The 24,997-nt window shown below is 36.5% G+C and overlaps 2 protein-coding genes across 51 annotated transcripts in view; both read right to left on the bottom strand.

Annotated features, from left to right (window-relative positions):
* LOC139132834 (protein 4.1-like) overlaps window positions 1-12,782 on the bottom strand; it is a 75,682-nt gene extending 62,900 nt beyond the window's left edge. For 26 of the 50 annotated variants that reach the window (XM_070699102.1, XM_070699104.1, XM_070699103.1 and 23 more), the window contains exon 1: window positions 12,217-12,782. The gene's annotated coding sequence lies outside the window, so the exon portion shown is untranslated. The remainder of the gene's footprint in view (window positions 1-12,216) is intronic. The other 24 variants (XM_070699098.1, XM_070699100.1, XM_070699099.1 and 21 more) reach the window with 2 other exon arrangements.
* Window positions 12,783-18,303: 5,521 nt separating this feature from the next.
* Window positions 18,304-24,856, bottom strand: LOC139132833 (adhesion G-protein coupled receptor D1-like). Its single transcript, XM_070699097.1, has 12 exons — window positions 24,702-24,856; window positions 24,051-24,168; window positions 23,302-23,461; window positions 22,860-22,923; window positions 22,166-22,232; window positions 21,615-21,712; window positions 20,311-20,431; window positions 20,006-20,047; window positions 19,585-19,635; window positions 19,264-19,357; window positions 19,040-19,089; window positions 18,304-18,585 (listed from the first exon to the last, which is right to left on the bottom strand). Exons 1-12 carry the CDS (start codon window positions 24,770-24,772, stop codon window positions 18,496-18,498), a joined length of 1,026 nt encoding a protein of 341 aa, XP_070555198.1. The 5' UTR covers window positions 24,773-24,856; the 3' UTR covers window positions 18,304-18,495.
* Window positions 24,857-24,997: the final 141 nt, after the last annotated feature.

Here is a 24,997-nt window from a genome sequence, read left to right as displayed (position 1 = left end):
CAATGACTGTGAAAGTGTTCTCATTCAGCAACGTTGCACACATATATTAGAGGAAATTTCATAAATCTCTAATTCAAACTTAAAGATGAAAACTTGGTCTCTTTTCGTGTTAACGGAAAAGACAGTTCTTTAATTTCTGAGAACAAAAGTGACTGCTCATCAGCAGGTTCAGCACTCATTGCCTATTGATACCTCTAGACCACCTTCACTGGGACCAATCACAAAAGAAGAAACACAGACAATCTTTACTTTCTTGGTATTGTGCCAAATATTCAGGGACTATGTCTGACTACAGGACACTGGCTTGTTCTCTGTGGTATGGTAATATTATGTTGTGTGACCATGCACAAGGCTATTGCAAAAAACACATAGGAAAGCTTTCAGCACATTTTATTACTTTCTACGCATTGATTTATGCTTACCAAATTTGCACTAAATCACGTAAAGATCACAGAACCAGATAGAGTATACTGACTTGTGGGCAAAATATCCCACTTTGAAATTTTTGTCTGACTTCTACAAATTTAATGACTAGAAGTAATGCTGCAAACAAAGTCCAGGATTTCAACATATATGTACCGGTACATGTACCGTATCCCACGGAGGACACCCATAGAACTAATCTGATTATAAAGATGCACACAACTCCATAATTTATTAGCCTGGAGGGGTATCAGTGTGCACCTAACTGAGGCAATTCCCTCACAGCAAAGTAGTGGGGTGAGGACAGACACACACACAAAACTGTCACGCATTTGAATATTACAATGAGGAATTTTGCCCACTCCTTCATCTAAATCTGGCAAAGCCAGCATGTTACCATGATTGTGATCTGTCTGAACAGATGATTCAACCAAGACATTGTGTTTGTGGTTCATTTGTGATTCATTATTTCAAATAGTCTGTCTCCATAAAATAAGCCTCTTTCAATATTATCTCATCCATCGTTACATTTAGCCTTTATGTCACAAGGACTTCAGTCATTATTAATTCATTTCCCCCCCATGAAATATTTTGTCTGTTTAAGCTGTCTTCTTACGGGTGCTGTTACTCTTGCTTGATGACTAGCTGTTTTGCTGCTCATATTAGAATGTGCCTCAGGGACAGATATTCAGACTCTCAAACTTTTACAATATTCTTTTGACCTGCCACTTGTGGAGGCTAATTTTGAAGCGTACATACAGTGAGTAAAGTTTTCACTGGCTTAGTTTTGTGAAAATCAGGAATTTTATTTTTCCCCATAGAGATAACGCAGAAATGGAGACCATTTTGAATTTAAAATAGCTGTGATAATATTGGGTAATCCGTGTCTCTGGTACCAAAATTTGCATGGCGACCCCAGATTTTTGTTCTTGATTTTGAAAGAAAATGGTTGAAAGTTTGTTTGAGGAAAGTTTCAGCAAAAGTTTAATTAGGTCTATCATTTTCATGGTGTGTACTAACTTTACTAATAAATGTGTCCATTACATATACCCATTGCTGTTGAAACTGGAACAGCAATATATTGCTTAGCTCAAGTGTTCTGTAACTGTCACCTGTACGACATGCATCTGATCCAAACTGAGCTTTCTCTTTAAACCAAGAAATGTGTATTTCATCCTGCACGTACATGATTGACAAACAACTGATATGTAAATAATATGACATGTACAAATCAACGTTTTCCAAATGAAATCTTTGTTGCAGGTCTATTGTGTCGCTGATGTATTCATATAAATTACAATATTATGAGAGTTCAAATGCCAGTGCTCCCTGGTGTTGCAGGAATCTTTACGGGCACAAAGCTAAACTCACCTGACACACCAGATCAGCCAGATCCTATACTACTTCAAAAAAGAACAGCAAATCTACCATAACTTCTCAGAATCTTTGTAGGTGAAGGTCGCAGTAAAACAAGAGCTTCAAAGTAAGGCTGATGCAAATCTTATTACTCATTCCTAAGCTGCATGTAAACGCGCAGTCATGTTCATCAGTCATCACTTGTTCATTGATCAAACAGAGTGAACTGTACAGTGTGCCTTACTGATTGGAATCTACACATGTCTGTCGTTGCTCACTTGTTTCACAGTTAAAACTCACAGTATCAACGCTGACCTATAAAAGGTCACACACTGAAAATGTCAGCCCTGTAACCATTCCTTAGTGGAATAATCCTTTTACTGATAACTGTATATTGTCTAAGCCAATTTGGAAAGAGAATTCACACCAAGTATGTGTTATGTATGCCAATGATGTTGCCACATATGTATGTAATTTACATGTATGCATTGTCTTTCTGGTATTTATGCCCCATAAATGTCACAGACATTATATTACATCATGTTCACAAAGTACCTCCATGTAACATGTACTTGGAACAGTAGGTATTGTTCTTTGCATCAAGACTACCCTCCAACTAACCCTATGAGTGCTGTATTTTATCCACAAAATTTTAGTGCAACATTTTACCAATTTTTATGAATTTTTTTTTCTTGAATTTTTTGATGATATTGGACGAAATAGACATAACAATTCAGTTTCTTATCAAAATTTTGACAAAAATCTGAAAAATATTCACTGTGGTATATTTTGTTAGGGCGACAAAAATGGACTTTTGGTGCTAAAAAGAGTTAATCTCAATCGACAAAATTGATGTTGGCCTACACAAAGGCATATCAAACAGTCACATAGACAACACAGTACATAGTTTCATACAACATTTCATATCTCTTTTTATTCACCTCACCTACTACAAGTACAAGAATTCAGGTGCCCTTCAAGAGTATACACATACCATACACTGACGACAAGGACAACACTTTCAGACCCAGCATCAGCACAATCACTTGATAATCACAAGGCCAACTGAGCACGACCACCTACGCACCATCACTCCACGATAAAACAATACATCATAGGTAGACTTTTCGAGGCTCAGTGACAGCATATCTTAACTTCATTTATAAATGGCTTCAATGGATGACGACACTTAGAAAGTGAAATAAGTTACTTTAGGTAAAAAGCCATTAACCCTTTCATGCCAGACTTCCTGGTAATATACTTGAATTTACCCAGATATATATATAGGGGCTTACGCCTCTGAGGGTTAAGATTCCATGAAGACATCAAATGAAAACCACTTAATTTGCATTCCAAAACACACTCCTCCTATACAGTAGTATATAAATAGAACTCCAAAAGAAAAGTGTTCCATCACAACTGAAAGAAACATGGTGAATCCTGTCAACAATTTCTAGAATTGAAACCTCTCTCTGTAAAACAACAGTGGAGCTGTTGCAGTAATATAGTAAAGTAATAATATTGCAGTAATGGTAAATTTACAAAGTAATGAATATCTATGTATGCATCCATAGATCAGGAAGTACATGAACTACAGTAAGTGTGAGGGGTAAGGGACGATGAAGGATTAACAATCCAATAGCCCATACATACCGTACTCGTCCGAGTATAAGCCCCTGCTCGTGTATAAGCCCCCTACTGATTTTAGAGGATTTTAGAAAATGCATTACATCCGTGTATAAGCCCCTACCCTAGTGTAACTCAAATACAGAAAGGTTAGGAGAGTATATTTGGTCATTTAATGTGGTAAATTAATTTTAGATAATAAAGAAACTATTAAAAGATGTTAAAACAATGGGAAACTGGAGTTCCCTTGACAGTATTGTAAGGAAAATGACACGTTTTTCCAGTACTATCTTGATTCTTTGACCCTACTCACCCCGTCGCCTAAATAGAATAGTCTCACTCACGTCCGCCATTGTTTATTTTCATTCACGGCCACGATGTTTTCAAGCTTGAAACATGCAGTTTCTTTTGTTTGAAGCAATTATCCTTTCATTTGTGAAGACTTTTCCTGGTGACTATTACAATTTTCACTGCTATGTTGTTGTTTTCACAAGATGTAGACAGTTTGATATTGGAATATTGAGTTGCCTTTCGATGTGGGCAATGCATGCCTGTTCACATTACTACTGTTGTCAGTGTTGATCAGCAGCATACATGACGTCTTTGTTTCAAGTTTGGGGTTTTTTTTCTACGCTGAAATTTCACAAAAATGTCACTTCTGTATTCAGAGATTGTACAATCATTTCTTTGGATGTGTAAGTCGATTTTGAAAGCGATAGAAAGATCGAGTGGTGTTGAAAAAAATCGTGCATAAAATTAGCATAAATTAAGCGTCCATGCCAGATAACATGGGTTGCTCGAGTATAAGCCCCTCCCCTAGTTTTACCGCTGTTTAGTGTTGCCGAACCGGGGCTTATACTCGGACGAGTACACTGTACATACAGCTGATGATGTATTTCCTCACTAAATCATCAATCTCCTCATGCTGGGATTACAAATATGACTTGCAGAGAGTATCTCAGTCAGTCAAGCAATATGCAATATAATGTTCTCCACATACATAAACATCAAGAATATGATCCTTTAAACTTATCTATCAAATTTATAACGTACTTCTCTGCTAGATTGGATGAACCGAAAAACTTGGTAAACACTAAGAAATTTTTGTATTTTACATCTTTCCTTTCCATTTCATGCACATTTACACTGCTCAAAAAGTTATAGTAATTAGTAAGGCCACCCTCTGCAGCATCTCTGGATGCTAAACAAATGGGTCAGTTGTGTTTATAGAAAAGAATGCACCCTCTACCTACTCTGAGTTTGATGATCACATTCTTTTGCTCTTTGCAGACTAGATGACCAGACCCTACACAAACCAGCTGGCTTATATTCAACACAACTTGATCAAACATTTCACTTACCGGTACTTGAACAGTTACAGACCATAAGTGATTACATTATGAGATTAGCCACAAAGGATTAAAATACAGTAATCAAGGCTTGGATGAAAATGGAAAACAAATACCCGTAATATATGGAATTGGGGCTGATTTAAAATGGACAAAATTTAAGTTGTACTTCACTCATGCTCATGGTCAGTAAAGCAGGACATGCCATTGTCATTGAAATACCAATGTCTGCATTAAGTCGGCCACAGGTTTGGAACAGTTTGTAATTCTCTATCTGCACAGAAAGAGTCTGGTTTGGATTCAACTTCTGATTATTTCACTTTCAGATGCAACACATAAATTATTGTATGGCTGCCTGTAATAGGTTATCTCATTCTTTTGAATATTCAAAACTAGACTGCTGGGTCATGCATCAGTAGCAGAGTACCAGTAAACTTAGTGCAGAGTGTTTACTGTCATAGAGACAGTACAACAATAAATTGATTTTGTTTCCTTAATTTTTGCACAGAAAAAAGTGAGCTCAACTAGAACACTGGCAACTACACTCAGTGTTTATCATGTGAACAGTTGCACGATGTGTTGCAACAAAACATCTCGACGAGGATTTTAAATCTTTTGATGGTAACACACTGACCAACACTTTGGATCACATCAGTAAAAATAATTCTGTTGATCATAAAAAAGATACAGTACTTTATAACCTCTACATAGAAATCAACTTGAGTAATTTATTTTAAAAAATTACTTTCCACTCATATATCTGGAACCTTACATATAGTCCTTCATGGAATGGTCAATGATTTACCCTGTGGATGGCCTCATTTGAACTCTGAGTGTAAGTCAGCATAGATAGTTTACTGCCTTGTCCTCAGGAGGATACATTTACACATGACCAATCAAAATGCAATGACTGTGAACACTAACTTGATGATCAATTAGACTACATTATCATAACTCATGTACTAGAAACTGCATCTTAATGCATCCTGGGAATTCAGTTACATAAGTAGCTTTCATGAGTAATTAATAACTAACTGAAACAGAAATTAATATTCACAGCAAAATGTCACATTGAGGGACATGATTTCTGCAAAACTACAGACCTTACAACTTTTTTTACTACATCAACTTCCTAATAAGAGAAGCAGTGTAAGGTATTCTCTGATGCAACAGTTATGCCACCCTTGAAACAACTACTGAGTTTTGATAGGTTAACTTGCTTCCTATTTGCTGAAGAGGAAAAATCTACAGATGTCCTGGAGACTGGCATTCAAGATAAGTACATGTACACAATACCACTACCTGGTGCAATAGACTCAATGCAATCTGGAATAATTCAATCTGATTCATAGATTCTAAACATAACATGGGTCTGCATCTCATTGAGATTGTAAGAAAATAAGTCCTGGAAGCACAGATCACTTATCATCATATATACAAAGTTTCTGCTTTATATGATCAGAGTGAAAACAAATCAACAATATAAATGTAAACAATATACATGTAAACTATAATCAACGTTACAATATATGTAAAGAAGCTGAAACTTAATTAATTAAAACATACTGTTATTCTAAGAAATTCGTCAAAAGTGGATCACTGAATTTGCACAAAAATATAGTTAAAATGTCATTATTGTGCTAATTTACATCTGGCTCTTACAGAACAACAACATCTGAATATCTTATGTAGACAGTGACAGACAAAATTCTTTTAAAGTTCCGCTATTAAAATTTAATGATCAAATAAAATTTATGACAGTAGCTACAAAGGATGTCAACCTTCCATCCCTGGTTTTCAAGGCCATCAAACAATGAGACTATCTTGCATCCCAATGCAGGGAGGTGAAATAGCAAACTGGTAAATGTAATGTATAGGTCTCGCTGACATTTTAAATTTTTACCCATGACATGTTGAGTTCAAGTACACCTTGTTGATTATACAGAACTTCAAAAATGTATTTACTGCAGTACTGGAATAGGAATTTATCTCAATGATGAGCTTCAAGGTCATCCTGTGATACTTCTTCCATGACAGTAAGCTATGCTTGGCTAAACACAGTATTTGGAATGTTAAAAGCAAACTTCTTTCACTATATGAGAAACAGGTCATCAGCCAAAACAGCTTGTGAGAGTACTGTATAGGTGGCACTGCCTTTAAAAACATCAATCACTCTAGGAATGGAATTTTGATTGCATGACCTCTTTGTCCTTGCAAACGACATGCATATGGCATTGAATTTAAAACAATGTACAATTGCTGTACTATTTGCATACAATTGAGTCTGGGGGTGGTCAAGGACTGTCGATTTGTTTGCTGGACAGCCATAAAATGAATAGGTATATATAAACATGCCATATGGGAAGTAAGATTTCTTCCAGAACAGACTGAAAACCGCACGCTTTGTTCGTAAAGAACGTGATTGTGGTGAGCTTAATTGTCTGACAATTATATAAACTTTTCACACACAATGAGGACACTGGCTCAAGTGCCTCTTTTGTCACCCCTTCAACAGTTTCATTTGCACAATAAAGAGCTTATCAAACAACATCAGTTGTTGTTTTCCAAAAGAGGAAGGCCACAAAGAAAAATTATTCAAATGAAAACAACCTTAAAAAAAATTAATGTACACGATTACTTTTTAAAAGCATGTCATTGCATGTTTGATAATCTTCTGACACTGTACATGTATATATGTATCTTAAATTCTATTAATATTAATCAGTTGGGAGTTATGCATGCATTTTCGTCTAATACTTTTCTAATCCCCATAGATATAGAACATACTCAATTTTACATGCCTATTTCTGGGTACTGTCTTTGAATAAGATGAGCAGCATTAAAGCTTTACCATAGGATACACTGTTCTTGTCCATGTATGTATACTAGCCACATTATTTGAACTGCAAGGAAGATATCCCATCAAACGTTCACGATATATTATCCATGGGAACATCTGTCTTAAGAGACAAGAGACATAGCTGGCAGATCAAAGTACCCTTTCTGATATAAATTTAAATTAAAATCTCTACATCAGTGTATAAATACTATTTATACCATGGGTAAACTTTGAATACTCACAGTCTACAAAAATTTCCATCCATGATCAAAATTATGAAGATTGGAAAAAGACATAAGTACTGGTATGATTGTGGTCAACTTGTTTTGCTGACACATACATTAAACAGTGTGTACCTGTGGTTAACCTCATAGCAATGGTATGTTACAGTGATCTTTTTGACATCTTGATTTTTTATACCGATTTTAAAAGACTCCACCTGAAAAGAGTTAAATAAACACATTTGACAAACTAGAATCCTTGTTACAGACAGTGACCCATAATGAACTCAGTCTGACCTCATTGCCTTCATTCAGATTGATGCCACTGTAGTAGCGGCCACACCTTTTTTTTCTTACCTGGTGGAATAGACAACATGGTAGAAGCTTCCAGACAAAGCTCTCTATTGAGGACTGACCCATTGGGTCTCTATGAATACCCACCACAAAATGATAGCATTAGCGCTGACCTCAACACATCCGCCTTCAGAATCTTTCTATTGATTTGGAGAATTGTCTGAGGCAATCGTGTCGAACCATGGAATTTTACTACAGGTTGGCTATGAATAGTTAAACAAGGGTTGTGCTGAAGTATTGTGGCACTTTTTACTAATGAAAAAAGTTGTGCCTGGGGGTACCGCCATCTTTTCCTTTCATGTCATTTTCAAAAAGAAAGGATGAAAGACAATTTTACCAATCTCAGATTTTGTTGTGGCATAATTTATTATTGCAGCTGAAAACTACTGACATCACAATATGCTGGAAGTACCATCTTGGTGATCGTGCTGAAAATATACCAAAAATTCAATTCAAAAATTGTAATATGCGGTATATGTAACTATGGCTGATTTTGCAGTTCATAACAATTATGTTATTTGTAAACTTGTAACTTGAAATTGCCCAAAACTAGTGACAAGTCAAAGAATATCTCCAGTTAAATAAAAAAATAAAAAGTACTACTACTGTAGTACTCTGTAGTTAAACACCATGATGACTTTCACCATGTTGATAACTAAATGTTGTATACTGTTCAATTCTATCATTGACTATGGCAAAGATTGGTCTCTTCAGGGAGCAAAAGCATGAAACAATACATCTGCAGCATAAATATGCACTAGCCATTACAATACAAAGAATACCAAGATACGCTTCATGCGCTTCACCCTTTTAAAACTTTTGTAGTTTAGCATGGAAACAAAGTATCTGGCACTCAGTTAATAAAGCATTGGGTAATTTTTTACGTTCATCCCCTGGAGGATCTTGAGAAGGAAACATAAATGTCACTTTTAATTTATAACATGAGTGAAAGGAATGTTCTTGCAATCTCATTAAAGAGAGTGCAATATTGGAACTCAGAATTAAACACCCTCATAAGGACCCAGCTGGGAACCTTTTATATAGGAGATAAAATGGAGATCAGTCTATTAGCACTTAGCACTAGTCTTTACAGGATGACATAATGAAGATAGACTAAAAGGGATATTGGTAAGAGATAATTAGCTATTGTCAATTTAGAAATGATGTTATCTCATAGACATTACTTTGTGGCAAGTCCATATGCCCTGGATTTACCTTTATGAAAGGCAAGACCTTAAATGGCTACAAAATTTTAATTAAGCAAATGGGTTTTATTCCTTTGATGAATGTTTTACAGTTTCCAATGGAGTGCATGTATCATATATGCAAAAAATAAATATTGTAAAATATTACTATCATGCAACAAATCATCTTCATCTAACTTCATTAATGAACATTATCTTTTAATTGATAAAAGATAACATATTGGTTTGACACTGGCAAACTCATAAAAAGCAAAAATATTTTCTCTTCTCATATTTCAGTTACCCTGTTTTGTAAAAATGCAAATCAGCACCTTCCACATTCGCAGCATACAGTTCCACAATTTTTATCTCATGAACATAACCAGGAAAGACCCACATATTTATGGACTACATAAAAGCAGTATAAATTAATACCCAGAGCAAATAGATTTCAGTGTTCAGTTTGATATGAAAGTGGTCATGTCTATTATTATATTTCATGGCCACCTGCATATAACAGATAAGACAACTACCATAGTATGTGTACAATAGTGTAGATTCAACACAAGATAATGTTTCAGTTGGGACCCTATCATGATCTTAGGTGAGAAGATGAGAACAAACTTTCAAACTGATGATGAGCAGCATTCACAAATTGAAATTCCAGAGGACTGCAGAATACTGGGCCACATTGATCACTTTCACAAATCTACACAATTTTAAGGGGTCCAGTTGGTTCACAGAGCCATGTGAGGGCTCCTAAGAAAATGTGGTCTCAAAATTCAAAAGGAATTTTTGGCCCATCGTTCTATATGCACAACAAAATATTTCATCAACCTCAAACAACCTTCCATTTCCTGCATCACCAAAAGAGTAACAAATACTGAATAGGATAGACAACCACCAGCCATCAATAACAGGAAAGTAGGCCAAAATGGCCTGTAAAAGCAATCTGCAGTTTTACGGTTATTTGCCTCCCAAAGAGAATGCAAGCCAGCCATTTTGTGTAAATTTCTTGAAAGATATGGTTCAGGAAACAAAAGAACACAAAAAACAAGGGAGCTGTATGAATAATTGTCTAAATGTTTGATCTTGGCAATTTCAATGTATACTGGTAGGATTTTTTTAGGGGGGTGTGTTTAATTTGTTGATCAAACATACAACACATAACAGTAACTTTTAAAATCATGGCATGATAAGTATTTATGAAGATGCACAAAATACACTGATCAGAGAATTTGATATGAATTAAGCATTTCATTCATTTGTTCTGCAGATGACCATGAAATGTCTCACCTACACAATAACAGATTTCTTTGGAAATGTCATATTGACTGCAAATGCCATGAACCGGTGTCGATGTAATTTATTTTCTTTCACTTTAAGCAGGTAATCAAGAGGAATTATTTTTCGAAACTTGGATCATTGGACCATGAAGCAAAATGACGTTCAACATGTATGGCTTCCTGTTGCGTACATAACTTGGACTTACCGTTAATATTACCAAAGTGAAAGAGCATATAAGAATGGAACAGAGAAATTTTACCACACAACTTAATGAATGACCTGAGTTGTCCTAGCACATTTCATTACCTCTGAACGCATACAATGAGCTCAATGGAAGCACTCACACTAGCAACATATGTATCTCTCTGCCAGCATTTGAACTTAATCAAGCTAAAAAAACATGATAATGTTTCAATGATAAAATGTGTAGAGAAGCTGATAATGTCAAAGTGGGAATGTAGCTACCACTACTTTCAAAATGTCTGAAATTAGAACTGCAACCATCTGTATTCACGTCAAGCGATTAAAGCTGGTGTATTACAAGCTTATCTTGACCATAAGTCATAGGGCTTCCCTGTCCCAATAAAAAAAGAACATTCTGACCAATGATGTCACCTGGTGTGAAATGATTTATGACTGCAGCGATCCGAGGTTACACACTTGACCTTACGTCATCTTGTGGGAGTATTACCGACAAAAAAAAATCGGCACCGGAAGAACCACCATCGAGACCATTGGTCAACGACAATTTGCTGTACAGTACATAGTAAACGACGCACACTGGGCATACTTGGTTTGTTTACTCACAGCGACTACGGTCATAATACTCATATTACAGCTAAACAAGTACAAGTTCCCCGCCCATATTTAGCATACCTTTTCGTTATCTGAAGGATGTGTGTTTTGCACCGGTAAAACTTATTTTTATCAGCGTTATGCATCATGCCATCGAGAGGCGATGTCTACCTTTGAAAAATAGTACACGCGATGGATGATAGGGTGCTAACGTACGGTGAAGCAAACAAGGTGTGCTGGCTGTGTGCACGTACGTTACCCAGCCATCACCTGGCCAAGCCCGTGTTTATCGCATTCCCTATGCGGTGAACTTGGCTATCACCCTTGCATCGCTAGTGAATATCACAAATGTGTTCTACAAAAAGTATGGAATGTCTGCATAAGACATGTTCGCATGAATGATATGATTGTCTGGGCAAAAATGCAGATATATTGTATGTATATTGCAGTTAGTTAACTACTGAGCTGTTTCGTTTTCCATCTCACTTCACACAAAACACATCTCACATTTCCTTTACTTTGTTCATCGCCTTTCTTATTTCTACATGAAATATCTCTTATTCACTGCTCCTGATCACCCGAAAATGTTTCAAAATTTGTAATATTCACCCAAAATGACAGTCTATATACTACACAAAATGGCGGCCACCCAGGTTGGCATATAGTAAGCAACTACGAGTGGCGACCGGTTCGTATATGACCTTACATTTTCATTACTTCACACCAACATTGTGCATAAGCCTCAGAAATGCAGACTCTGACAGTTAGTGAAGTCAACCTACCTGCGACAGGCCGCAAAATTGGTTCCTCTTCGAGGTTGTAGATGTCAAACTCTACCACACTCCAAATTACAAAGGGCGTGCTGAAGAGACGCTGTCCCGACAAAATTTCCAGTGCTCGGTACATTCCCGATATCCATCCGCGAAGAACAACATTGACAGGTTTATGATTAATTAGTATTCTTTCGAAAATAATCGCCACTTTACAGTTTATTCATAATTTTACACATTTCTCTTACTTTATCATTAAACTTCTCATGGTATTAATGTGCTACTTGGGACCATTTTTCGTCAGAGCGGAATGATATGTGGATGAATGAGATTCAATGGGTATTAAAGGCGTACCACGACCGCATCACATATTTTTAATAGTGAGACCATTCACCCCGTCTCCTTGTTTTCAATTTTGTATTCAGAACACGTTTTCTGAGGTCAGGCTGATTATTTGCCCTCTACATTAAACATGTGCTTTGTTTTATTCGTTTTGAAAGTCTATAAACTATGAAAAACCATGTTGTACACCTATGCGAAAAGTGAAACCGAATTCAAAGATGGCTGCCACGTACCTTGACCCACGTGACAAATAAATTACATTCCCAAGGTAAGCATCTTTTAGATGTTTTTGTTCAAATCACATTTTCCCCGAAAATTTGCTCATTTTGCTTTTCATCAGAATTATCTGCCAAATTCCAAGGTACAAATTTTTTATAACGATGAAATACAGAAGCTGATAGATAAATATTATAATGTTAAATGCAGTTTATTTTTGCACACATTTATTTACATGAAAATTCATTGATATTTAAATTAGGGGACAGGGCGGGAACAGCTTTGGTTTGACAGAGTATCTTACTCTTGCTATTGAGTGCATCAACAGCATGTACCCCGCGGACTTACCTCTCTAGATTGTCTGTAATTTGCCTAACTATGTCATGTGCAACGAAGCTTTCATGATATGTGCGATTGAGTACACAAACATTTTCATGCCAACATTGCTCCAGCATCCAATTGTATGATGTACCACTTTAGTAAGCGCAAAAGAGGACACACTATTAAACACGAGGACATGTGAAAAGAGGAAAGAGCCAGTTGAAATAGAGCCTTATTTTTTGACAGGAAAGTGATGGCAAATCGAAAACATTTTGAGGAGTAATAATGTTTTCGTTTCTTTATTCATTGCTTTCCTTATTGTAATGGTCAATTTGTTTATGATGCTATTTGTCAGTGTGTTGTCTTTTTTTTTCTAATAACCGAACAATGTGCAATGGAATGAAAAATCTTGCTTTCTACATCTCCTTTTATCGATATCCCATGTGCTTCGTCTATAACCATTATAATATGACATCATCATCATCATATTTATTCAGTACTATAGGCCACCGGCCTTAATGTACAATTTTCATATTGAAAAGTTACAGTCACTTGAGGTTTCAGACTAAGTTACATTTCTAGTTTCCATTGCCAAGCAGACGCTGACGTTGTTTAAAAGCATGGAATACATATTTTGCTAGATTTTCCAAGATGCTCTCATTTTCTGATTGTAAAAATCGACTAAATTTCCATTTAATAGCAGGTGTGTAGTAAAATTGAGGAATGAAATGGGCTCTGAAATTTTCATATTGAGTACAGACCAGGAGAAAGTGAAGTTCGTCTTCTATACAGTTACAATTAAATGGACACAATCTGTCTTGAAGCGGAATTCAAAGTTCTCTTCCTTTTTGAACTAGAAGATTATGGGATGATACCCGGAGACGGGCTAAAGCCTTGCGATATATAGTAGTCTGAATACATTTAAGATATTTCTCACATTAAAAGCATTTTTAAAATTTACATATGTACGGAGACTACAGCTACTCTCTATCTCTGATTGCCATTCTTGCATTGCGATATCACAACACCTTTCTTTAAACTGTTGAAGTAAATAAGTACAATCGATTGTTTGCTGATTTATCCAGAAGTCACCAAAACCATATTTATACAACAAATGTTTTACATATAAAGCCCAACAGTTTACACGTTTTTCTGCTCGATCATACTGGTACTTGTAACAATCATAGACAATTTCAGGGCATTCAGGGTGAAGACATCTTATCCAATAACGTAAAATTTCCATATCAAGGTAAGTTTTAATGGGATATCTTCACAATTCTCCTATTACAGCAGAGTTTGTTGTGTTCAATTTTACACCTAACAGAAATTTGCAGAATTTATGCTGGATTTTTTCATCATCGACACAATCTCGTGTCCCCCAAATAGCACCACCATAAAGAAGGATAGGAAGTATCTTACAATCAAATATGTGAAATGCAATGTTGGGATGGAGCCCATCAAATCTGTATAAAGTGCTCTCAAGATTGTACAAAGCCTTCCTAGCTTGATCTGCAATGTATTTTTGTGCCTGATACCAGACACCTGAACTTGAAAGAATGACCCCTAAATAATTATACTTTGAAACTACTTCAATTTCTTTACATCCCCAGTATACCATTTCTCGGTCTTTTTTAGGCGACCTCCTTTTCGAAACACAATTATTTTGCTTTTACCAAGGTTTTATAATATGACATGAAACTAAAAGAGAGCTCGAACAAACTTTCATCATTCAGCATTTATTGCGGAGTTTTCTTTATAAGATGAATCCCTGGTTTTGACTGCATACGTCTATCTATTTAACTTCGAACAAAACTTCGAACTGCCGTCATAAAATGTACCCGTTTGCTCACTCTTTTAATTTTGATGACCGAGACCAATTTTCCCTACGAAGCAATTATTTCAATATCGCAAATGATTAAGCCCACCACCACCCAATAGAGAGCTTCATCACTGCACAAGTTAAACAACGCAAATACCACGGCGTCTTTCATATTCTTCAAGTTCAAAATTGTTCACAAATTTATGATAAGTCAGTACACGGTCACTCCACAAACACTGTGGTCAGTATTTTACAGATTCACCGGCGTGTGTTCAGACACGATAGTCTGACAGATGATAAGTACACACTGTGTAACTTACCACCTAGGGTAATGTAGAATTGTACACTATATATCATGCATACACGTATGTACTGCACGTACGCACTCACCAGCACACGTTGCAGTGTGACACTCACTAGGACGCTAGAGGGCGTTTTTTGCTTGGATGTGTACATGCACACCAGCGAAGTTGTTGCTTTTATAATCACGGTAAAGCATTCTCAGACCCGGGTCCCAGATGTTGTATTCACTTGTATTAGGCCTACAACGACGCATCATCACCTTTTCTACATAATTCCGTGCGTTTACGTCATTCGGTTGTGATTTTTTTGCTTATCTATTTAATACACCATGAAAAGCAGTAAATGTTGTCGCCTTTAACTATAAATCGTGCCGATTGATCTAATCAGTTCAACTCAAAGGCACTTGTAGTGCGTCGTCGGCTAGTGAGATGGTCCTATCCTGTCCTATCATCCAGATTGTTCCGTGCACCTCATGCGAGTGCACGCCGGTCGACCAAAGGAACAGTCAATGACGCATTAGAGGTATACAGGCGCCCATGGTCCCTCCACATTTTTGTGTTGTGAAACGTAGGTACTTTCGATTGTAATAAGATCCATGTTTTTCGAACTCTTTGGCCAATCATGGCAATCCTGTATGGCGAAACGTGGAGCAGAGCTTATGTTTTTCAATCTTTTCTGTACATATATAAATCAAATTTAACAAAATGCTTGCATTTCAATGAAAAACATTCGGTTCGATGAGTGTCAAAATGACGTCATTTAATGCAGGTCTTTGAAACCAGTTGTGCGGCTATTCAATTCAGAATGTGAATAATTGTGGCTCGTTTGTCGTAATCTGACAAATCAATTATCAATCATACCTTTCTGCGGACATCGATATTGAGATTACAGTATTCTGGATGAGTTCACTTGTTTTTCCAAGTACCGTAACAATTTTAAATACTTCTTTTACAAATCCGGTATCGACAGCCTGGCTGAACAGATATTTTAAGGATCGTTCATACGCAAAAATTGTGTCCAAATAAGCTTAACATCGTAACAATCAGCCTGTATGTAGTAATTTGATTTTTTTTCTAAATTTCAGATATGATGTCTTTCTTATGTAAATCTTAATGATAGGTGGCAATTTTACGATTTCCAAACAAAAGTAGCATTTTTTTTGCTTGGTACGTCATGACCTAGCTGGCCCGACTGCGCGAAGCTGTAAAATTTGACGGTTTAAGACTATTGGAGCGGTTTTCTATTAATAAATGCCAGCCAGTCAGTGAAAGAGACAGCTTGCACATACAGGGTAGAGAAAACAATTGATACAGACGAGTTCATCGAACGGATCACCTACGAACGTTACGGGTATTCTTTGTGAGTGAATAGCCATCACAATGTATTCATATGATACATTGATAAAATTTGCTTCCAGGATACGTCCAGTGGGCAACTTTACCATCCTTTATGGCGTCATTTTGATATGCTTTAGTCGGTTGTTCAAGTTGACGTCACAGTTTTGCTTTGTGAATTTGATCACAGGAGTATTTCGTATATTCAGTGTATGCATGAACAGCCTTAATAGCAGTGTTAGGCCATGGCCCTTGCCGCCCATATTGTGGGCGTTATTCAGTCGTGCAAAATGAATCACTCATTGTATGGGAAAAAATGAACTAACAAATATAACAAAAAATGGCTTTTTGATCAAAACCACCTAAACTTCTGCATTCTGTCTAATACTTCGTCTTTTGTCGAGAATGATGATAAAAACAATGAGAATACACGTACAGATAAGTCGTCCACAGGAAGTCAGATGACCAGGCAAGTGGGTATGTGTACATGTTCGGAAAGGTTCTCTGAACATGACAGAGGAATGACCTCTGACCTTTAACATGTGGAGAGTAAAATTACGAAACTTTTGACACCGATGCAGGGTTGTATCACTGGAAGTCCATTCCTGTTTTAAGCTGAGGTAAACACTTTATTCAAGTATTTTTGCTATCTGGACAAGTTTAAGGACGTGCCAATTTATTGTTATAATTCAATATGAAAATGATAGTTACTTGCAATGATATCAAAAGATGGAAATATAAAGTAAGAATAACAATATTTCATGATGCAAACAGTTAGTTTATTTTTAATCCACTAAATGACAAGTAAAGTTCCACACTTACGAATAATAAGTTTAATCTTACTATTTTTCTACAAGCTTACATGATAACTTTAATAGTGATGACTTTTCAAGAAAATGAAAATACATGTCACGTGGTCGATGAAAAAACACGCTCATGCTTTGTTTTACTATTGATTTCTGATAGTATGCTAGTATTTTTCCTGACAGGCCTCTCTTTCCCTCCCTTCTTTCTTGTTTATGAACAGCATATTTCATTATTTTTGTGGACTACATTTTTCACGGGAGTCATAACATTGACTGTGGATTCCGAGTTACCATTATGGACGGACAAAATAGTTGAATGTAAACAAATACAAATAAATCATAGATGACTTATTGAGTCTGCAGGATCACCAACACAACATTTCAAAACCAAATGATTCTGGCGAATGTTTCATACTTGATGTATTTCCCTTTCAAAGGAAAATTCCTTTTAATTTTTTTTCCACAGAATAGTGCAGCAAATGGTGAATTCGACATCGTACTGTATGATGGTGTATGCATCTAGCATATTTATATTCGTCCAATTTTTTTACTACGAAATTGGTACAAATGAATGTCCTTCTCATACAGTTAAATGAAGGAAACATGAACCGATTTAAGCGGTGCCATGCCAGGATTTGTCAACACATGTATAGGATGAAACAGATACGGAACTATCTGAACTGTGACTTGAGAGAAAGCGCAGCAACAACAATGTGAGTTCATGTCCCGTGTATACCGTTGTGTCAAGTTCGTCAAGACAGACATGTCTAATACAAGCACAAAAGCAAAACGAATAGATTTGCAATATTGGACAATATTGCAAAACACGTCGATTCGGAAGTGCATTAAAAAGTAACATAGTGTAGTTATTGTTCAAAGTGTAAAAGAAACTGACCGACAGGTTTACGGCCAGTCAGACTGACGGAACTGAGTTTGTTTTATTTTTCTCCTTATTTTTGTAATTTACTTAGACTAAGATAACATATTGTAATTGTTCGAGCCTTAATAACCAGGATTTTACACACAAACCTGGCACATTCAAAGATTAACCCTAACACTTGAGTACATTTACATTGAGTACAGTTTGTTCGATGTGGAAATCTACTATAGCCATGGGCAGTGTTGGTTCTCTGATATATTCCAGTCGTGTTCAAGATTTATATGCTATCTTCTGTCCCGCTACGAATGTGGCATACACGTCATCGTCTGGTGTTGGAGAATTCAGCGTGTAGAAGGACACCTTGAAATATCAATAAATGGAAACGGAGAAAACTTGACAAATCATTCATGACCATCTGACAGTGTCGTAAATGAGGACCAGAGACTAGAGGAGAGTATGCTGATTGAGAGACTTTGGTACAGGATGTTTTATGTATGTCCCTGGTTCTAGTTCTTATGACTGTGTCGCTCATTTGACCGGGCGTTACAGTATAATTCGATTCTAGCCGATATTCGCTTATTTGTACTAAAACACAGATTAAACATAATTCTCTCTCTCATCTGATTTATCTATATGGCATGATATCCATCATTTTATTGTACTACTGTATTTGTATAAAAAGCTTGAGAAATAGAGAATAATAACGTTATTGAATGTGCGTAACTTTACCAAGAATAATATGCGTAAAGCAAGAAACGGTTTCTTAAAGAAACATGCAAAACATTCCTGAAAAATTCCTTCTATCATTACTCACCTGACTTGCACTTCTGGTAAACTGCCCATCTCTGGATTCATGACTTCCACCTATTGAAACACATATCCGAGAATTGTTTTTGTCACTTAGTAGACAAAATTAGCTAAGGGGGCAAAGAGACTGCTCGTAAAGATTCCAAATAGGGCCAGAACAGTGTAATTTTAAAATATATCAACGAAACAATGTACATGGTTGTGTGTAAGATCAACAAAGTAATGCCATACCTGCAAACGACTGTTCTCTTGACATGTCGCCAGGCTTCGCGGAATCTCCAACACTGGTAGTAGTTCCAGGATATCTAACTCTGGTAGTAGATACCTGTAGAAAAAGAGAAAAATCATTGCATTCACGTTTCACAAACACTGGTGCCAACGTATGCTTTCCCTTGATAAACGGAATCCTTTATGCAATAAAGGAAATTTATACAATACTGTCTGACTATTTACTGGAGAAGCGTTTTCCTAGTTTTCTCATCCAGGTTTTACCTGAACGCTTTGTAATTATAACGTACAAGTGGTTGCTAAGATACACTGTCTGCCCCTCACCCAATCGTCATCGTCTTCATCTTCTTTCCCTTTCTTCCATGCATGCTTCACCTGAAACGTTGAATGGAGTCATTGGTTAACACAAGCTACAGTAACGTTACAGATGATTTCAGGAAATCGTATGTCTACGGTCCCTCGGTCATTCTGGATGGAGTTGTCTAGGATCAATAAAGGGAAATGATAACTATTTGCATCATGTTTTGTGGTATTGTGCAAATGGGATGTGGATGATTTTGAGTGAACTGTTCTTTTTCAATCTCATTACATTTTCACAAAAGTTGTATCATCAAAAACTGAATGATGAGGGTATTCAGCTGCGCAGAAACGTGTTCAGTGACTTTTTTTTTATGATGCATTCAAATTGCCTGCAAAATACCTGAAGAAACCCGAACTACTGACAGCCACTTGATTTAAATCTTACCTCTGGATTCCACACCACATAGAATAAGAACGTTAGCAATCCCTGTGATGAAAAATGTATGAAAGAGAAGTCAATAACGATAATACGGTATATGTGGTACCACTGTGTGTTAGACGTAGTGCTGGTGTTATTGGAAATAATGACGTGATCACATCAAGTTAAACATAGAATAACCTTATTTTCAACAAATGCTAATAATGTCTTTTGACGGAAATCTTATTTAACATCCTTATATCCATGGTTTCATCAAGTTCACGTGTTTCAGTTAGGCACACATCAAAGAATTATAAATTTAAAACAAATACCTGAAGTCCAGCAAGTACGACGAACTGATATTCAAAAATAACATCCGCGTGACAGAGGTATCGGCACGCCAAACAAATACCCACGACAGGATTTAGAAATATTGCTGACTTCACAGACGCTCTGTAAGAAGGAAAAGAAAGAACACCAATATTGCTTCCTATTGGTGACCGTGTTACCTTTGTACCCGTGTGGAAACTTTGTTCGGTAAATCTATTACATTAAATCTATTATTATGGTCTGAAGACTGATAAGATATCCACCACACTCAGCAGGCAGCTCCTCCACTGAGTAAACTATTATGCCTACACTGCAAAAAACATTTTTGACTGGCAGCTGCATGTATTGATGGGAGAGTTTTGAAGGGCCGGAATGAAATGTTGTAAAGTGTAACTGAAACATGATTTGCCGCTGTCATTTTGTGTCCTGTTTTTGTATATATGCATGTTATTACCAGTTTTTTAATCACAATTACATATTGTTGAAGAAACACTGACTATCAGAGCAACCATCCAATCATATGATAAAAATGGACTGTTCCATCAACGTCGGTGGTGGGCTCATGGAAGGTGGTAAATTTGACGAGTTTTGTAACTCTAGATTTACAAGGGATGCTGCGATGTTTCAATTCCAAATAACATACAGAGGCAAAACTTGTCAGGTTCAGGCCCAGGACACAAAATGAGTACAATAGATTGTGTTACATCATAATATTTATTCCCCCTTTTCACAATTTTCCCATGAGCCAGTTGAAAATGGGTTGTTCCTGTGTAGGCATATCAGTTTACTCAGTGGGAGCTGCCTGCTGAGTTTGGTGGATATCTTATCAGTCTTCAGACAATAAAACAGACTCTTGTTTAGGTAAATGCCAGGTCAAATTGCAAAGTGCTCAGCTAAGTTGCTGGGTAATTACCTAATTTGGTGTTCCGATAAGTCGTGCCCTCGCTGTAATTTTACAGACACAATCAGTGTAGATAGACAGAAAAGTTAACAAAAGAAAAGGATTGTTGTTCTATAATACACTGTTTCGATGTAAGAACTAGACTGGTCCCAGTCGCCTGGCTTTTCTCTGCAGCTGAGTAACTGGCTGACCAAAGCGTTCGCCCAACGATATTCAAAACAGCCTACCACTTAGTGCAACAGTCTGCTGAAGTTTAGTCCTTCATTTTTTTTTTTTTTTTGAAAAATTAATATGTCCACAGACTTGGAGCAAGTCTATGTAAGAACATACTTTGCATTTACCCTCAGAATGGAAAATCTACATGCAAGAAATAAAGATGAATGAACATTTTGTGTGTTGACATACTTTGTAAATGTCAGCTTTTGTTCGTCTTTGTATCTCAGTTCCATTTTCTCTGCGATTAGCATTGTTCTGGTGCTGAGAATCAGTAACAAAATATTCACCTGAAAATGAGAGGAAAAATGGGCGTTATAATCCCAAACTGGTCAGTGAGTTATTTGTAAAAATCAGCTCAGGTAAAGTAGTATATAGTAGAACTGAAATAAACGAGTATAGACTGTGAATAACATGTGAAAAGATTTGATAAAATAAAACAAAAACAGCTTTAGACAAGATTTTTGATTATATTCTGATTATCTTTATAGCTGTGAGGCTGTTGTTTGGACTTTGTATGTTCATCACGGAAGCATTAACATTGAATTACATAACAGTTCTCTTCTTCCACTGTGAATTAGCAAAACAGACATGTTTCGAACAAATAGCTTGTCCTTCATCAGTGTCCACACTTGATCTGACAGAAAGATCCAAATGCAGGCATTTAAACAGCTGGAGGTGTGAACAAACTTGAGGTGTGAAAACGTTTCATTGTCACAGAAAACATGCTGCACAAGACTCACGGTAAAGACCATGATAGCTGGCCCAACAAGAGTCCATATCAGTCCGCCGTCCGTGTCAAGCCAACACCTGCAAAAACAATCAGCTATATTTATGTGTGACGAAATACTACAGTCCCTCTTGCAAATTACAAAACAAGTATCTGCACATGTACAGTCTGAGGACTTAGAGATGAAGTAGTCTTTTCCTAAGTCGGAAAAACCGAACGACAAGACACGTTGAGACAGTAGGGAGTTATTCTTGACTTATTGTGTATGCAGAGTAATTTATCATACATATTTGATATTCTATGACAAGTAGGGCTTTGAAAAAGTTACTCAATTTTAGCACACGCTTTGGTTCCAATCCTTCGATTCTAATTTCCAATAGTATGGTTGCATATTTAGGATGCATTTGAGTAATTTCGCTTGTTACGTTGGCTCTCGATCAAACGACCTACTTGATTTCCCGATAGCAAATAGGCATACCATATTCTTAGAAAGCCTGCACTATCTAACCTGCAATTCTCCACGTAAAGGTTATGTTTGTACACCGCATAATAATTCGGGGGGCGGGGGTAGATTACAAGTGTGGATGAGAAATGTCGTGCACATGCTCGACTAGTACAAACGTATATATATATATATATATATATATATATATATATATATATATATATATATATATATATATATATATATATATAAAATAGCTTACGCTTGGCCACCATAGCGGTCGTAAAGCGCTCCTGCTGTCACACCAACGATGATTGATGGGATACCTGTATAAAATGAAATCAATGGAGCATTGTAACATTTATTGTGAAAATGAGTGTATTGATAAATAGGTAGAAAACTCACAGTAAATTGAAATTGCCTCATCCATGTTACATGCTTCACTGATTGATACCATGCTATGTACGTTGTCGTTGTTTCTCATGTCGTAGCTTTCGTCAGCATTTTGTCTTCGCCAGATTATCATACTATGGGCTTCCAGTTTTACTTTATCAATGACAAAAACATTTGTTTATCCTAGAAATGCTCCTGAAGAACGCTACCATCTACTTTGTCAAAGTAAAGTATTTTTTACATTGAGAGACTATAAGAAACGAGTACACTAAAGACATCGGGTATAGTTGAGATTTCAATGGTATACCAACCCCAACCAATTATGTAGTAAGTCCTCAGTTTGACGTCACTTTCAAAGAAGGCTGTAGCATTGGAGAAAACAAAGAGGCATTCCGCAAACATCCAAAACGTCATAGCTAGGAATGTCAAGTGCGATGCGATGCCGAGACCCATGCACACCCAATCGGCTTCCTAAATGTTAGAATTACAAACTATATTACTTTATCAGTTCGTATTAAATGACCTTATGCATATTTATAACAAAGCCAATCGGCTGTGAAGGTAGTAATTGTCAAGTCATTCATTCATTCACATTAACTCTTTTACATTGAGGGGAAGTTCACTACGATTAAATGCCACGACAATGAAGGGTTTGATTATAACTCGAGGTTGAGTTATTCCTCTGAAAGTAAAGTGACAGAAAATATAGAAATACAAGTCATACGTCACGCACCCAGGACTATTTTATTGTGAGCTTAAGTTGCCGTATATTTTCCTCAACTTGACGATGAAAAGATTTTTGTACATTTCGATTTATGGTCTTGGAAATAATTTTCCGAATACTAATATATTTTTTTACATAGGCTATGAATTCCCCTGATTAAAGAGACATTTCATCATTAGCTAAATCAGTGCCTCTTGACGGTTTTCATTTTATCACGAATTCTACGGACATAAACTGATAAATTATAAAATAACAATATTGTAACATTGATTCACCTAGGACTTGCGAATCGACACATTTTTGTGGCCGTTCACCAATCAGAATGACGTAGCTCACCTCTCCTTCAAGAATATCCTCCCAAAGAGTGACGTCACTCGTAAGGTAAAGACCATACGACATCAACATAGCAAACATTAAATTTATGCGCACATTCCTGTGTATCCGATTTAGTTTTCTGAAAGAGATGGAATTAATTGCTTTTAAGGATAATATATATGATATCAGTGAAACACTGCTATATAAATAAATCTACAATTGAATGACTGTAGTCACACTCAACTCCAGCAATCATCGTCGCCATCATCGTCGTTGTCATCATCATTATTATAATCATCATCATCATCATCATCATCATCATCATCATCATCATCATCATCATCATCATCATCATCATCATCATCATCATCATCGTTGTCGTCGTCGTCATCGTCATCTTCGTCTATGTCATTATTGCAGATAATTTATCAATGTCGTCATATCAAGATAAACAATTTCAAAAGTATTCCATACATGTGTTCAGCGTCGTCTGTCTTGTTGTGGTTCTCACGTTGTTCCGACCGTTTCGCAAGAGGAGCGATGCTACTGTAACAATGCACTGTATCCGCAATTATTCATGGAAATTGCCGTCGGTTTTTATAATTAAGAAATGGGAAAGTAGTACATGTATATCAATGTAAACAGCCCTTGATGGACGGGGTGGTAACTTACCCGAGACATACGTAGATGATGATAGAAATTAATAGTGATAGCACTGATAATCCGCAGCCCGATATTGTCATGTAATGTAATACTACGTTCTTCTCCTCTGGCGGCTAAAGATTATATTACAGATCAAAAAATGTTGAGGTGAAACTTATGATAGATGTTTTATCATGTTCATTCATATACGAGTGAAATATCAGATACAGTTATGAAGAAATAATCTCAAGATATGAAGAAATAATCTCAAGATTACATATTTCTAGATAACACTGTTTCAATTTCTTTACTTAGGCATAATCGGT

Source organism: Ptychodera flava, chromosome 5, assembly GCF_041260155.1.
Source record: "Ptychodera flava strain L36383 chromosome 5, AS_Pfla_20210202, whole genome shotgun sequence".
Lineage (NCBI taxonomy): Eukaryota > Metazoa > Hemichordata > Enteropneusta > Ptychoderidae > Ptychodera > Ptychodera flava.
The sequence above is the reverse complement of the archived record's forward strand: the minus strand, read 5'-3'. Positions and strand labels throughout refer to the sequence as shown.

What these genes read in the sequence shown, in the direction of transcription:
- LOC139132833 (XM_070699097.1), bottom strand. Translation starts at nt 24,772, where the DNA reads ATGACAATATCGGGCTGCGGATTATCAGTGCTATCACTATTAATTTCT. An exon ending in TTACTACATAATTGGTTGGG is followed by an intron (nt 22,924 to 23,301) that starts GTTGGTATACCA and finishes CATTTTATACAG; the next exon opens with GTATCCCATCAATCATCGTT. An exon ending in ATGTGGTGTGGAATCCAGAG is followed by an intron (nt 19,636 to 20,005) that starts GTAAGATTTAAA and finishes TCAACGTTTCAG; the next exon opens with GTGAAGCATGCATGGAAGAA.